Source organism: Gopherus evgoodei, chromosome 11 (genome assembly GCF_007399415.2).
Source record: "Gopherus evgoodei ecotype Sinaloan lineage chromosome 11, rGopEvg1_v1.p, whole genome shotgun sequence".
Lineage (NCBI taxonomy): Eukaryota > Metazoa > Chordata > Testudines > Testudinidae > Gopherus > Gopherus evgoodei.
The window spans coordinates 34,747,399-34,765,046 of record NC_044332.1 but is presented as its reverse complement, the minus strand read 5'-3'; the positions used below and the strand labels follow the sequence as shown (position 1 = coordinate 34,765,046).

The 17,648-nt window shown below is 39.7% G+C and overlaps 1 protein-coding gene across 1 annotated transcript in view; it reads left to right on the top strand.

Moving 5' to 3' along the window:
• Positions 1-13,681: 13,681 nt before the first annotated feature.
• UBE2E3 (ubiquitin conjugating enzyme E2 E3) overlaps positions 13,682-17,648 on the top strand; it is an 83,709-nt gene continuing 79,742 nt past the window's right edge. The window contains 3 exon segments of the mRNA XM_030580627.1: positions 13,682-14,027; positions 14,628-14,830; positions 17,481-17,531. Of these exon segments, the coding sequence (XP_030436487.1) occupies positions 13,968-14,027; positions 14,628-14,830; positions 17,481-17,531 (314 nt within the window). The 5' untranslated portion in view covers positions 13,682-13,967.

Genomic DNA, 17,648 nt, shown 5'->3' with positions numbered 1-17,648 from the left:
GTGTTCATCTATGTTAAACGGCTGTTTTATTGTAGGAACAGCTGACTATTTAATGGGACAAATGCTTTCCTTTTTCATAGTTGCATTTTATACCATCAAGTACTGATTAAGCATGATGAACAGTGAACAAGTGAATGCTTAGAAATATACACACATGCCACTGTGGTAGTAACGGAAGACCTAACTGCTCAGATATGGACTACAGAGAATGTGAAATGAAGGGCTGGAGAGGAAATAAGGCTGCAGTTATTGGATCACTTATAGTGGCCTTTTAACTCAATATACACATCAGTCATTTAGGAAAGAAATAATACTAGTTTTGGTTGGGAGTAACAGAAGATGCGGTCAAGGGCACAAATGTAGGAAAAACATGGGAAGCAGTGATCACAATCATATTTGATAAAGGGATTGAAGTTGCTATCACTGAAGGTTTAACTTCATTCTTTGTCCCAGAGTCAAAAGAGACAATAGCAGCATGCAACGTTATTAATACAGTTAAGAAAAATAAAGCAACTAGAACATCTCAAAGACTGAGACACATTTCTGTGTGGAGGCTATTTGGCAGTTTAGAAGCATTAAAAGCTGACAAAGCAGGAAGACATATAGTGCTTCAGAAAATTCTGAAGGAAATATCAAAGCTTCTGGCAAAGAATGTTGTTTAAAAGGGACAGTGCCGGAAATCTCAGCATCTAACACAGAGCCTAAAATTCATGGACAAGGGAGTTTAGATCTATACATTGTATCTATACATTCACTCACTGCCACAACTTCTTCTTCGACTGCTGCTGCTGGTCTTGCCTGTCTTGTACCACTGCTGCTTTTGCCCAGATGGCTGCGTTTTCTTCTCTCTTCTGCTATTGCTTGTAATGCAGTTACAGAATGTGACCCAGACCATTACTACTGCTTTTGCTACAATCATGAATGATAGCAGCATCCACCTCTGCTTTTACCTCTTTTCTTAAATCAAATATTTTGAGGGATTTTATTTCTGCTGGTTTAAAAACAGTACAAAACTTTTCCCTGGCTTGATTTCCTCTTCCTCTTTTTCCCTCACCCCACTACTCTGTTGTTTATATTTCCTTTCGTTTTTGGTTTTTTTCCCAGTCTTGTATGCAACCCATCAAATTCTCTTTATCCAGTTCTCCTGCCAAATGAATGATTCCTCTTAATACCAGAAAGAATGTCTAGACTCCAGCAGCCAGCTTTCACTGCTTAACGCCGAGTTTGTTTGTTTTTTTAACTGCATTTAGGCCAGATCAAGACCTGAGGCAATGTAACTGCAACTCCATGGAAATCAGTAGGACTCTTACCAATTCCTGTTTGATATGACCTATGCATTTTGGTTTTGTTTACAAAGGTGCTGAACTGGTGACAGGTGCATCGTTACTGTTTGCTTCCTGGTTAAACTGAAAAAGGGCTGAACCCAACTCCCCCTCAAGTCCATGGAGAAGCTCCCAAAAGAGGAAACGTGTTCCAGTTTATTTTACCACATGGACCATTTCACAAAGCTATTCCACTGAAATGAAATTCTGAAAATCAAGGATGCCAAAATCTGTGGTGATAGTATATTCCATGCTGACTATATTTCCATCAACTATATTAAATCATTTACTAAAGCTGCTTAACAACCAAAGTGCTGCAGTAATCTAGGCGCCTTGTGATTCTGTGGTTTTAGATACAAAATCAGACCTGGGTAAGTGCTGACAAAGCCTGGTTAGCAGTTACATTTGCTAACAGATGACTTATTAAAAATTATTAAAATATAAAAATACATTGATTAATCCTACTCACTTAATCACTGAATGATACATCAGCTAGGGAACAGAAGTGCATAGAAGTTGTGTGCTTGGATTAAGACATTTGCTGTTAACCTTTTATTTGCATTTTGAGGTAAAATATCTGCTACCTAGCACATTTGCAATTGCCATAAACTCAAGTCTCTGAATTGTGTGTCCAACATAGTCGAGCAGGTAAGAGATATCTTTGATTAAAAAAACATTAGAAGGACCTGATTTACCATTGCTCTGCATCTGTGTAATTATTTTCACCACTGCAAAATGCTATCAAATCAGAAATTCAGCATTTTGCATTGGTGTAAACAGTACAAAGTGCACAGCAAAGTGAATCAGGTGCAACAATGTTCTATTCTTACAGAGAGTTGTTTTTTAACCTTCTCTAATCCAACTGTTTGATATAGTTTAAGCATTTTTAAATATGTTCATTTCTTTTATGTGAATACCTCCACTTCCCTAAAGATTTATGCCTGGACTGCATCAAAGTTTGCCTATAAAAGTCTGGATAAACATAATAGTGTGAGGGGCTGTCATTCTTCAGAAGTACACTTTCATTTCGTTGTGCACAGGTAATACCTGAAGAAAATAACCATCCAGAAAGGACTGTTGTTTTCTGTTCACATGCTGCTGGCCATGAGTATCATTCTCTGCCATCCCTTTAGACCTGTGGTCATGTGGAACTAGGTGACTTCCATTCCCTTCGAGAATATTGTCAGTCCTTGTCAATACATGTTTCGCTTTAATGTAATTTAATGTAATTTAGCTGATTTAGTATTTTCTGCACCAATGACACTAGGATACCATTACTTCTATATGCCCCATTATTTTTTACTGTATGTTCTACTCTCAAATTTCCTCTTTCTAGGGAGAGAATGTATTAAGAATTCTGTGGAGCAAGTTAGCAGTAATATACTGGAAAACATGATGAAATGAGACTTTCATTTACAATTGTAGGAAAACACTGAAGCTAAAATATCATAACAGGAAAACAAGAGACTATTACATTTTCATTTATCTGAGGAAAAACAAAATAAAGTGTACACAACTGTCCGGAAAAAAAAATCAGTTCAACCAATATTATTATTATGATTACTTATTATTTGTATAGCTGTATTATCTAGAGGCCAAAAACACACAGGAGATGGTCCCCTTCCCCTAAAGAGCTTCCAATCTAAAGAGACAATGCACAGAAAATGAAAATAGGAAATAATCAGAAAATTCAGGATGAGGGAAACAGTAACAAGGACCATGTATTTACCTGAGCTGACTGGTGACAAGCAGCAGCCGTGATGATGAGTGAGAGAGTTGAACCCATTGGAGGTCAAACAAGGTAGTGAGGAGGAGGGGGCCAGAATCCAAGAGTCAAATGAGATTTTATTGCGGAATTTGCTAAGGATGAGTGAGAGACTGTGAGGTGAGAGAACTGGGAGTCAAAAATTAGGTGGTTGGGAAAGTAGGGGAGCAGATGATTGAAGGGGAGAAAAGGAACTTGAATGGGGAGAAGGGAGGATTGGTAATGGCTTGATTGAGAGATAAACCATTAACCCCCAACTTGCTCTTCTGGGGAATATTAAGGGGCATGGTGTGTGAGAAGAGGTGGATGTAAAAGATGGCAGCTGCAGAGGAAGTGTCAGTGAGGGGTTGAATACAGATCTCAGTGAGTGCCAAGAGATGGTGGGAGCGAGAACTACAGAGGCTGTGCATGTCAGTGATCTTCTTGGAGCCAGCATTGCAGGGGGAGCGGAGGAGGAAAAGGGAACATGGAAGGTATCACACGGAATATTCAAGAGCTGAGAGATGTTTAGCACTGGATATTATAGAGATACTTGGAAATTAACTTTAGCAAAAGAAAGCTCATGCTCAAAGACTGCTTTGAGAGACAGTTATAATGTGACAATAGTGTGGGTCTGTGGCGATGAAGCTACTCAGCATCCTGAAAAATGGGTACATTGGAGTAGCCATTGAAATTAGAGCTGGCTGAAAAATCTTGACATTTTTCATATGTAAAAAATGGGAATAATTTTCCATTAATATTTTTGTGAAAAAAATTGACCATTTTGAATCAGCTCTAGTTGAAATATAGATCTTATTCAGAGGTCAGTCAGGAAAAGAAGGCTCAACTAACGTACAGTTGGACATGTCCTTTGAGCAATGCCAAAGAGCTGATTTTATGTATATATAAATATATATACACACATACTGCTACAACCTCATTTTAGCTGTGATAGCAGCCGCTGCCAATATATGAAATTGTACAGTTATTCATGTGTAGCTTGCCTAATGGTGAGCCCCCTTCCCCCCACAATATATGGCAAAGTCATCATACAACGCTATGTCTAACTTTACAGTGGGGCGGTGCACTTGTCTGGAAAATAAACATGTATTGCTGAGTATGTGATAAATTAGTACTGATTGAGGGGGTGGGCAATTCATTGGTCACAGGTCCGTACAGCTATGATATCTGCAAACTGAACAGTGATTTAACACAGCTGAGGAGCCAACAATGCACCATAGATTCTAGTGACATGAGTATTTGTCTGTGCCTAAACAAGCATTTTAGCATCAATATTTGTCCTAATTAAGAGAATAAGACATAGAATAGCCTTTCCAGTTTAGAACAAAGGTCCATATAGTCCAGTACCATATCATAGTGTCATATACTTCAGATCAAGTGCAAGGAACCCCATAGTGGACAATTATGGAATAAACTTTTCACAGATGAAGTTTCTTCCTGACCCTTATCAGTTTGCGGCTGATTTATACCATAAAGCACCAGGATTTATATCCCATCATAAAAATTATTCCTCCCTAATGCAACTGTGGATGTTCCCCCTATCCATATAAATGTCAAACATTTTTTTGACTCCTACTAAGTTCTTGCATTGTGTAGCAGTGAGTTCCACAGCATATGTATTCACTGCTAAAAATTGTTTCCTTTAATTAGATTTAAATTTGTTGCTTTTCAATATCTCATTCTTGTACAGGCACGCCAAATGTAGCTCCCTCACACCATTCATTATTTATTTCTCTATCTTGTCTCAATTAAAAACTAAAAAGTTCCAATCCTGGATTACATCTCCCATCATGCATCACTATTTCTCCTCTTGATGTATCAGTTTGTATTTGTCAAAACAATTTCATGTGCTCTCCTGCCTCTCATTCCCCCTACCATTGCTAGGTCCCTGTGACTTTCATTTACCTATCTAACAGTAAATAACCCCCTCACCTCTGAGCACCCCCTTGCAGCTGAGTGCAATAATACCACAGTCACCACCTCAGTTTCCACTCTCAAGCTCCTTCAAGACTCCACCACAAGTTCTCTTGGACCCAATATTATACCTACCAGGGGCTAGTGTATTATTCCATAGAGTGCAAATAGTCCTTGCAAGTTCTAAAACACACTCCATTTATCCCATGTGCAGTGCACAGTCCCCATAAACCCAGTTCCAGAATCTTCTGCTGTACCTGGGCTTTCAAGTAAGTCCTATCTATTCTTTTATTGGAACAATCACCCTGGGTTCTTTCATCAGAACAGCCACCTTGCAAGCCTCTGCCTGGGAAGGATTCTTTTTTTAATCTACAAATGTTGATTTCACTGTACGTACACAAACTGATGAGAAAACATTTCCATCTATAGTAACTGAAGTTTACAGATAAGCAAAGTAAGAAAACTTCTGCTTGAGAACTTATTAGTTTGATATTTGTTTTGTAGATTTTACATGTAATGTTGACAAGTTGTCTTTTAAATGTTATAAAGCTTTACCTTTTGAATCTCAATGTCTACTGTCATTAAATAATTATTGTCCTAATTCTCCCTACCAGTATCTGAGCCCCCATAATTTCCCACAACTGAAAGTTTAAATGTAAAAACTGCTCATGAACACATATTATCCATCAAAATTAGAAAAAAGTTAAATTCTGCCAACCCTAATTACAGTGCTGCCTCTTTCCTCTTCTCTTCAGTGCTGCTTCAAGCCATGAGGGAGCATAATAAATCTAAAAAGGTGGTTGTTACTCTTTGCTCTGCAGACAGTGAGTTGTGCAGTCATTCTTATCTGGTCCAGTAAGGCATTTGAAAGTTTTAAGCCTGTTCCTGAGAAATCTGATGAGCTTTCCCCATAAAGCTAAGAGCTTCACTGTTTCTGAAGAAAGTGGATGGCAGGCAAGAACATGGCCTGAGAATGAGAGGCACTCCAGCGAATGGCATGGGGAATGTTCCATGGAGAACTTTGAAAATTAACAATGATATTCTGAAACTGACTCAGAATCCTGTGGGGGAGCCAGTATAGTAAGTAGAATACTGGCTAGAAGTTCTCTTAGGCCCCAATTCAGCAAGGTAATTAAAATATTGTTAATGGATAAGCGTGCTTGGAGGTAGTTCTTCATTTGCTTCTGTATTATGTTACCTAAAAATGTGAAGTTTGACATTAGGATGTAATTTGTATGGTCTGCTGGTTCTCAAAATGGTTTTGAGACAACTAGCTGAACTATAGCATAGTTTAGGGTAGATGGTAGGTTCCCCTCTTCACAGTTGGTGGTAGCCAGTTGTTCAGCAGCATTGCCAGGTGCTTCTGAGCATCTTTTACCTTCCAAAATGGCCATGAGTCCAAATCACAGGTGGTAACTGATTTCTTTCAGCACTGCCATACCCCAGGAACATGCTGAAGTCTGTATGACAGGAAGAAAGGTGTATTCTGTCGTGGGGTTGGAGTATAATTACTGCCACCTGGAAAGGACTTGCCATATGCAGTTGACCTTCTCTGAAAAGTATATTGTCAGTTCCTTACATTGTACTGAGCTAGTTTCTGGAGCACAATGGATTCAGTGTTGGTTGACAGAGCACAATTCAGCTGCTTTGATAGAGGAGGGGAAAGGATCTCTTAATTTTTACCTTGGCCGCAGTGTAGAATTTTGGAAACTTTTGCAGTTGATTTATCTCTAATGATTGTGTTTCTGCAAACGTCATGATTGTGTTTCGTGCTCCAATTTCCTTTCTTCCTACTTCAGCTCATGAAAACCATTAGAGACTGAAGGCAATTTGCAGACCCGGTCGACAAGGATAAGGATGCAAGAGTGGCCACTGTGTAGCCATGTGTCTCCCAATTCCCCAGCTTCTCAGTTCATGGGTTGGTTAAGGTACTTGTGTGCATGAAACTTAAAGAATGGACTATGATGGCTGAACCTTCTTGTTTATAAATATGAGCATTGGTGTCTGCTCGAAGGAGGTAGAATAGTTCGACCAAGGCAGAGGTGTACTTATTATATTCCTCAAGCCCATTTATAAGCCAATGAGTTAATTTAAGAATGTGACAAAACTATGTGCTGAACTGGAGATCAGCTTTATGAGATCCACGATGGACAGCAGATTTGGGTATAATCTGCCTGGATGCTGAAATCTCCTAGAAAGATGAGCCCTAGAGAACCCAACATCATAGTAGTCTACATCCCTCCTGGGAACCCTTTCCTGCTGGAAGAGCTACAGATTAGCAGGATTCCTAGACAGGTTTTTTATTCATCTATTTTCAGATGACATGGATGTACTCAAATGATTCTTTTTCCCTGCCTCGTTTGCATGACTGGATGGCATAGCACTGCTACTATATCCTTGGTTTTGAGCATCCTGGTGGTATTGTGCATGGCAACTTGGGATGAGTTTGGTTAGCCTGGAAATGTGGTGTCATCGAACCTGATTTTAATAAGGTAAGTCAGAGTGGATTTCTCAACCAGCTGTGAGGGTCAGAGGCTAAACAGTTTTTTTGTTCAGGCATGAAGCAGCGTGAGTTTGAGCTCTGTTAGTGTAAGCACTGTACAAACATAGAAACACACACAATTACTTCATGCAGGAGCTTCTGAGGAAATGAAATAATTGCTCTACCTCTGTGGGTATTCCTTACCACAGTGTAGTAAAGAACACAGCTAGTGGAGATCTATTCCTGAGTACCGAGGAACGGTGGATGAAAACGTGCTATTCTTCCACCCAGTTCCCTTTATTTTTTTTCTTTTTCTTCTGGGAATATAACTGTAGCCTACAAACTTTCAACCCTGGACCTTATATTGTGCATACTATATATTACTCATCTGTATTGTGCCTTTTGAGTGTGTCAATCATGTTTTAACTAATAAGGAATAATAGACAGAAAGTGAGTAGACTTGGAGCTTTGTAAACAGTTCTTTCACATACTCATTTATTTGTTGGAGAGGATTCTAAAAATGCACTGGGTAGGAATTTCAAAGACAGAGTCAGCAGTTTCCTCAGTGCAGGAAACTAAACAGGTTTTGTTATTGTTTTCTTTGTTTTTGCAGAATTTCACACATTCTGAGTCATGTGACAGTTTTCACCAATGAGAACTATACTTTGCCACCTCTCGCTAGGCTGATCACTACGACTTTGGCCATGTGTATCTCCATGAAAGATTTGCTAATTTTTCTTTATAAAAATAAGGTAAAGATCACACAAGAATTTTTGCTAGAGCTACGTCCTATCTAGATATTACACCACTTCAGAGTATGTTTGAGAGGAACAACTAGGCAAATAGTAGAAAAATCCTACATTCAATAATCTATTAAAATTTTCATCAAAGTGAACATGATTTGACTATTTCAATTGATTTCTCATGGGTTTCAAAATTATTTTATCCTTGGACTGATGCTGAGATGGAGATACTGTGTATAAAACACTGACCTCACTGGGAGCTGTTAGGTGCTTGGCACTTTTGAAAATCAGGCCACCTGCTTAGGCACCCAAGTGGATTTAGGAACCTAACTTTAGGCACCTATTTTTCAAAATCTTGGCCTCCACATATTGTCTCAGTTCAATCCCCAGTCACACAAGAGCAACTCCACTGTCCAAGAAATTTCTCAGTTAATGATTTTCTTTTTGCGCTAGGATCAATACGAACTAGTCACAGGGAAATAACTAGTCAAAGTTCTGTTCATGCTATCATCAAAGGCCAAGACACCAGTCTCACCCAGGGATGAAATGGAAACAAAAATAAGCAGAACTCAGAAATCATGATATCCATTTAAAAAAATGTAAACAACTTAAAGTAATTGAGGGCTAAGAATAACCACAAGAGAAGTTATTTATGGCTTTCAAAATCAGGGATATAGTATAGAGTGAAATAATCTTTTGATGGAAGATGTCCTGAAGCAGCTTCATCACCATATTTTCCCCACTATTTTGAAAGTAGCATCATGTTCTTATTTATTCTAATCTAAAATAGTGCCCTTTATTTTTATTTAACCAACTAATCCTTTTTTTAAAAAACAACAACAACAAAACACTGCATAATATTCACTATAGGCATTAGCAAAAATACTACAAGAAAAAGCAAAAGGCAACCATTCAAAATTCAAATTTGACGAGGCAGGATTAAACAAAGAAAATAAGCAAATAAGGGTGGCTTCAGTTAAGTTTGTTCCTGTCTAGTTTTCTGAACCACTGCTGTTTAAAAGATATGAGAACATCTTTTCAGCTAACTTAGGATGCGCATACTAAAGCATTTTAAAGTTGTACTTGAGCATTTGACAGCCACTCACTACATTTATTTTTCTGTTATAGTTGCAACTTTAACCTCAAGAGGACTATAACATACTCATGAATAGCATGTGTGCTGATAGGGAAGCAGTGTCACACAACTCTCTAGCCTGAAAAGATACAGCAGGTTGAGTTACATATTTATTAAATATTATAAAAAGGTGTGCATATTGCGGTGCCACATCTCATTTACTGGGGGCCCAGCAGCCAGGATCACTTTATTGAAAGATTATCACATTTTACTTGCAAACATAAAAGCGAATGAAACAATAGATGAGACAGATTAGACTTTGGGACTAAGATGGGGCACACTCACCCTTGAAGCACCCCCCCCCGGCTTGCATCCATGCATATTGTCACCAGTATCCTCGGCTCCAGCACCTCCTGCAGGCTGTCTGCCTCTCACTAAGTCTTCCATGGCTTGGCACCTCACCCAAGTCACATAAGTCACTCCCCTTCCGGGGTAATAAAGTCCCAACCGGAAGCTGTTCCTAAAGATGAACTGCCACCACTATGGCATTCTGTTATCATTGGTGGGACCTTATGCTATTAGAGGTAGGGGAGTCAAGCAATGAGTTGTCTTTCTCTTTCCAGTTCTGCTGCTAGAAGGGGAAATTGCTTTCCCTGCAGGTTCTGCTGTCAGAACGGGACAAAAGTGCCAGGCAATTAGTTACTTTCCACTATTGCACCATCTGCCAAATTGAGGGGATGAGGGACTGAGTCATGAGTTCCTAATCCTACAAGGGATGCCCACATGCGTGTAGTCCAAAGCATGTATCAATAACAACTACACATCTATGTTCTGCCACAATAGCCACTGAGCCATGTCCAGGAAGCTGAGTTTCTGAAAAGGATATCTACAGGAGTTGATGAGAGCATACCTGGTGCCTCTCCATTTTGCCCAGGAACAATGCTTTTGATGGTAGGATCAAAAGAAACAGCACCCAATGCACATATTCAATGTTTGTGGAAAGGAAATGCAGGTATCCCTCACAGGCAAGTGTCCTGAACTTTTCAGATCAATCTGAACTGTCATTAGTTGAGCTTTACACCCATTGCACCTCACAATGCTAGTTCTTTTCTCATAGTTGTAATGAGTTGATGGAAAAGAACAAACGTAATAGGTACATCAGCAGTGATCAGGCTGATGTCAAATTATGAAGAATAAGATTAATCACCAAGTTCACGGTACGTTGTTTTTGTATTACTGTTAACAAAATTTGCATTTTCCCCTCTGGCTCTGACTGTATCATACCTCTTCAATAACCTACTTTGTATACCTTTTTAATGTAATCCCTTTTTAAAAGTCAGCTGACAACATAGAAATAATAAACAACATATGAGAGGAAAACACAGCTTCTTAAGAGGAAAGTGTCACCCCTTGGGACTTGATGTCAACGGAATGAATATTCATTCAAATAAACATATGTTACATCAGCAAGTTGCTATAATAAATCTGTTTGAAGACAATGATATGAACAGCTGAAAATCACATCTAGTTTGTCTTTTCAATTAATCCCTGTTAAATGGGCTCTCTTTTTATTTTCTTTTACATCTTAAAAGACAAATAGGAACCAGTATGTGGTAGCCGATACGGTGAGCAACCTTTGACCAGTCTAATTATACTCAACCTGCATTATCATTTCATAATTATCCTTCTTTGGATAGTGGGGATGTATTGTTCATTTTCACCTATAATAAAATATTATTTAAAATACTTAATCCTGACTTTCAAAGTTCTCTGAATCTACTAAGGACCATATTGTAGCATCATCCACATCTTAACAAAAGCCTTGTAGTGCTGACTGTTAGATTTTGATATTGCCATGTCTCTCTTTTACTAATTATGCCCAGATTGCTCATCCTACTAGATACTGTTTATGCTAGGAATTTTCTACAGCATACCTCAGGGGCAAATTGCTTGTAGTGGTGAGCGGGGAATTCTCCATAGCGTACTTTAATAAATAAACCTCCACTATTTCTCCACATCACATCACCACACTCTTCCACCAAACCTTTAGCATACTTTTCATTTGTACTAACTTCAGTTACTCAGAGGACTGTCAACTCACACACATCCAATGGTTTATTCCTTTTAGACCACAGAGTACACACTCTGGCTCCTTGCTCCCATCAAGCCTAAGAAAATACAGTAGTTTTAAGACATTTGGCTAAAGGTGTGCACTGTTTTGTGGGCAACACTTTTCAAAAGAGATTTCTTGTTAATCACTGTATTTGGTCTTTGCACAAACATTTGAAGTAATACACTATAATTAAACAGTCCTTTCCCATCTCAGTCTCACCCATCCACATCAGCTACGATCTATTCTACAAATATTGTTGCGCTATGATCAATTTTTCAATTCAAGGTGATTTAATTTTCAATATGATCATCTCTTGCACAAGGTTGAAATATTCAGTTTTTCTTTGTTCTTGTGCTAGATTCATACTGTCCCCATTTTTGCCACATACAAATACTCTAGCTGTTGATTGCGTTTAGTTATTTACATCATATAGTGGACTAGTAACCACCAGAAATTACTCTATGCATGACTAGACAGGGGAAGGAAATGACTCTCCCTCCTCAACCAGCTTCTCTGTAAAATGATACTTCAGTTGGCATATACTGTGATCATTATTCTTGACACCTCTCCTCTCTAAAATATAGATTTTACAGCTTGTATGGCTGGTCATTTATGGAGTATCTCAGATCAGCATGCTGTTGCCAGTACTTTAGAATAAATAGGATTTTGAATACACATTGCTAACTTGGTTGCTGTTTTTTTATATAGTTGTGAAATGTATATCTCCACCTCTTTTTGCAGCACGGGTGCCAGATAAGAGTTTTTACAACTTTCTTGTACTAGAGTGTTTAGATTTTTTTTTATTTTATTTTTTTGGTGGAAAGGTAGCAGCAGCACTTCTTGCCTATTTTGATGGTACAGTTTCTGCGTTTGTCCAGATCCAAACTGATTCAAATGCCGAATCAGAGTTTTTGTGGGACTATGTTGTTAGGGGACAGCAAGGTCTGGAATTTTAAGAGGCAGAAAGAGCAGTTAAACATCTTCTCTATTTACACATTTTTAATCTCAGGGCTGGGGTCCCAAAAATTGGCTGGATCCAGAAGGACCTGGATTTCTGAGGCACTTCTGTGCTGGGGCACATTAGGGCCCAGCTTTTATTGGTGCAGCAAGACTGAACATTTGAGGCAGTGGGATTTGGTCCTGGGGACAAAACCTGGCCGGATTTAGTTTTCAGTCAGACTCTACATGCCATATGTTAAGGCACTATATTATTCAAACCCAACCAATTCCAGTGCCCAGATACATACATTTACTCCTGAGTGACCTGCCTCTTTACACCGCAGATTCAGTGACCATCTCTATAAACAGCAGTGAGTAACAGAGGGGGAGCCAGCAAAAGCAGAGCAAACCAGTTTCCTTGCTCTGGCGAGGCCCCAGCAGGATTTTGCACACTTGTGCATGGCACTCTAGTAATTTCAGGATCTGAGGATCTCCCTCCCGTAGTGGCTGCTCGGGAGTTGCAAGCTTGCGAGAAAGGTATTTGTATCGGGGGAGGGGGGACAGGACCAGCCACTAGTAAGACACACAAGCAAGGTTCAAGCTGCCAGTGCCAACTTGGGGGCTGCACAGGGACCAACTCTTTGTCCTTGGCCAGGCCGGGAGAATGCACGCACCCTGCAAAGGTAGAGGAGCGAGAGAGCGTGCGCGTGCCCCAGCCCAGAGGGGGGCGCGCTCTACAAGCCAGGGAGCGAGCACCCCCTCCCCCGCCCCCATGTCGTTTGGAACTTTGCTGACTGCAACATTCTGAATCCGAACGTAGCGACACAAGGGGGCGGAGGTGATAGAACGCTCGGCTCTTCCCCGTTCCATCCGGCCTCCTTCCCCCGAGGGGAAGATCGCGTTTTCTCTCTCGCCCTCTTACCCCCAGCCCCGCCGCGGGAGCCCGCTTTGCAAAAAGGGGACACGCCAGCGCCACCCTCCGACCACCGAGCCGCACTGCACCCTCCCCCCGTCTCTCTCCCCCCTGCTCCGACTCTCAATGTTCCACACTGCCCGGCCACAGAGCCTCCTCTGCTGCTTTATATCCCCCCGGCTTCCTCCAGCCCCTCCACCGATACTGTATCCCCTTCCCTCCCCCCCTCCATCCCTCCCCTCCGACCTAACACCGGGACAGGACGCCTGCGAAGGTAAAGGAGAAGCGGGTTAGGTGGCTGCAGCAGGAGCCTGGGCGAGCTTGGTGGGGGGAGGAGGAGGAGGAGGCGGTGCGGGGGGGGCGAGGTTGGTAGAGGGAGCTTTGTTCTTGTTTTCAGCGCTTGCTGCCTGTCGGTGGCCGGGAGAGAGAGGAGCCGGGACTGAGTTCACGCCTCACTTGGTGCACACACACCATGCTGATCCTGGAGAGCCTCCTACCATAACAACCCCTCTGTACCCACCTCGCTGGGAGCTCGATCTCTCCCCACAAAGCCGGGGGGGGGGAGGGAAGAAGAGGGCGAGTGTGTGTGCAAAGCTGCATTTCAACCCTACTGCAATTTCCTACTAGGAGCTTCATTTTCTTTTTCCTTCCCCCAATTTGGGTGCCTCCCGCGTGTATCTATATAATTTTTTCCCCTAAAAATGTCGGTCTGTTTTGTAGAAACTGGTCAAGGATCGGTGGCGCTGAAAGCTTTGCAGAAGGTGCAGTTTTAATTAAGCTTCTTCCCCCTCCAGGAGCTTTGTGGTGACCAAATGCAATTTTTGCTGCTGGCCCTGTAAATAACCGAGGCTTCTGCTTTCTGAGTTGTTTTAAATGTATAGTGTTAAAAAAAAAATCACTCCTCCTCCTCACGGCCCTTTAAATACAAAGAGACAGAGTGAGTGTAAATTTCAATCTGAAATCAGCCGGAATGTTATTGGCAATATATGGTCTCAAGAGAGAGAGGGTTATCTGGCTGCTTGGACCCAATAAAATACTGTGCTCCAGTGTAAATATTTACATGGTATTAGTGACTTCTTAAAAAAAAAATTTTCAGCAGGTCTGTTACTTACAATGTGTCATAAGTTATTAATGCTCATTGCCTGAAGGACCCTGCTAAAATCCCTGTCTCATGGCTTCCAACAAAGTAGACAATTGATATGTTGTCTAAAGTATGAAAAAAATGTGAGTGGGCTTTAAAAAACTGGAGATCTCTCTCTATAAAAAAAAAAGTATAAATATTACTTTGTAACTGTCAAACGGCAACCTAAAGTGAACTGTGCTTTTTTCCCCTCTCCTCTCTTTTCTTCCCCCTCCAAAAGTTCACCACAATGTCCAGTGACAGGCAAAGGTCAGATGATGAAAGTCCAAGTACCAGCAGTGGTAGTTCAGATGCAGATCAGAGGGACCCGCCAGCACCAGAACCTGAAGAGCAAGAAGAAAGAAAACCTTCTGCAACCCAACAGAAGAAAAATACCAAACTATCCAGCAAAACTACTGCTAAGCTATCCACTAGTGCTAAAAGGTAATGACTATAAGAAGTGATTGTGAAACATTCTATCACTGTATTTTTTGAGCTATAATATTAGCACGGCATTTTTAAGACAGATGGATTCTTGCAAAGCTGTATTAGGGAGTCATTTACTGAATTACAAACTTTTTTGAGTTAGGTGGCTGTCAATCACTAGCTTCAATAATGCGAAGGTTAGTAAGCTAACCATTAAATAAACTTGTCACATGTCTTTGGAAGAGACTTTATAACTTCATAACTTTAAAAATTAAAATACTGGCTTCTAAAAGCTTTTATTCGCTAACTTGAATTTCATCCTTGCAAGTAGTATGAGAACTATAAACTTTTTCACCTGAGTTCAAAGGCTTAGCCTTTCTTCCCTTATTTGTGTAGAGTACCATCCTTCTGATGTATTTCAATAGATTGTGTGTACTGTTGACAATCAGTGCTATTGAATATAAAAATATTTACAAAAACTTCACTGGCACAAAAATAGATGGTTTGGGATTGTACCTGTAACTTCCTTTTCATGCCAACATACAATATATCATTTATATGCAGTAACCTAATATAATGTGTTATTCTGTAGTTCTTCCTTTGGAAAAACTACCAACTTCAGTAGGACATTTGCCTTAATAAGGCCTGCAGAATCAGACTCTGGAGATTAATTATATAGGCTCTACCTTTAAGTGTCAAAAACGTCACAAACCTCTTGTAGTCTGTTTGATAAATATCTGTATTTGCATATAAAATTTTTGTCAGACTGGCTTTCAGTAAGTGCACACTGATCATTTTCTTTAACTTCAGCCATGTGAAACAAGCAGACTTTAAATCCCTTGATCTGTTGTGGTCTTTTGAGATAAGACAATTTATTAATCCTTTCCTTTAAATTCACTTTTCCTTAGGAATACATATTACATTATGGCCAATAGCAAATAGATCTGAAGCGTAACAGTGGAAAAATGATTTTTTAATTTTAGAGTCAGTTCTCTATTGAACAACTTGGTATTTTGCTTATTCAGAATGGACACTATAGTTCAACCTTTCATAAAGATCTCAGGCTGTTTTATATTCCACTTCAGTAAATACTCCTTGAAATATTAAAGTGTTAGCCATAAGTAGAATACTACCTGTATTTTCCACTGATTTTTGTACTTGTAAAAGAAATAAAGGTCTAAAATAGTAATAGCTAAGGTAGATACTTTAAATCAGGCCTGGTCTACACTTGAAACGGAGGTCAACCTAGCTACATTGCTCAGGGGCCAGGCTGTGAAAAATTTTGTACCATATGACATAATTAGGTCGACCTAACCCCCACTGTAGATGCAGGTAGGTAAGTGGGAGAAATCCATTGACCTAGCTCTCGCCTCTTGAGGGAGTGGATTTATTATAAGTGGCAGAAACTCCCCTTTTGTCACGGTAGTATGTGTGTACTCTACTACCGGAATGTTGCTTGAGACACTAGAGATGTACCATTTGTCATGTGGACATACCCTCAGTAAAGAAGCTAAAGTATTTGATTGTTTTTATAACTTGTAGTATAATATGTTTAAGATAATGCTTTTGCTAGCCCTTTTGGAAAGCTTGAGATGTATTGTACAGAAAATCTCATCACTGATTTTTTCCGTGCAACTTTACTTTCCTTAATCATGGTGGGGTCTGAGTCCACATATCTTGAGTAGGTCTAAGTCATCTAATTGAACTTAATGGGACTATTCCTGAAAGGTCTTTCAGGATCAGGTTCTGCTGATCTCCTTTGAATTGGAAATATTAGCATACTGACAGCTGTTCAGTCTTATTTTATGGGCCTTCTGTTCTAAAAAGTAAGTATCTCTTGGTGTACAGACAATTAGCAGCAAGAAACAAAATTTCTTTAGTCTTAGAAGTAATTTAATACACACCTTTTAAACCAGGCGTATTTTTCTGGATAACTTGTTTAATTGGCAAAACTTTAGAAAATATTCTGGATATTAACAACACTTCTATAACTACTCTCAAAGGAGACAATGAAACTATCATGGATTATTTCTGATTAAGATAATGATTTACTTTACTAATATTATATAAAAATAACCAAAATACTGTATTGTCTTGGGGGGGAGGAGATGTACCAAAAGGTGTGTACAGAAGCAAAGTTGGTTCTCCAAGAATTATTCCAGTAATAAAAACAGCTTGGGAAATTTATAGATTCACTCCTTAAATACTGTATGAAGTAGCATGTAAAAAACATGTATTTGTTCACAATATAGCTTGTTAATTCAGTCTCAGTTACAGCTCTGTTACACTGGTTTAAAGTCATTGTCAAATATGCTTGTATAGCTACCCCCCTCATTTGCATATAAGCTTGAAAAGAAAATCTCTCTGGTAAAAAGCATTTAGATATGGGTGATAGTTACTTTTATGAGTACTTGTGGGATATTTCTACCTATCTCAGGTGTAAATGTTCTGTTTCTTTACTGTATCAAGTAAGAAAAAAGCTGCAAAGTTTCTCTGTTATGGGATTTGGGTTATGCCTCTGAGAACAAAGAGGAAGCAGCCATGTTAGCATTACTGAAGGCACAGCCAGTCTTGCATTTAACTGCATGGTGGTAGAGGGCAGTGTAATTCCTGATTTATTCTATAGACTCTCTCAAATGCTTTGTGTCTGTTCTCATTTCACCCACAGAATTCAGAAGGAGCTAGCTGAAATAACCCTTGATCCTCCTCCTAACTGCAGGTATGTAACAACTTTTTAAATTGTGGACAGTGATAGGAAATTCAAATGGGTAGAGACGATTGCTCAGCAGAACAGGCAAGCAGTTCTTTAATGTTTGTAAGTGGACAACTATAATAC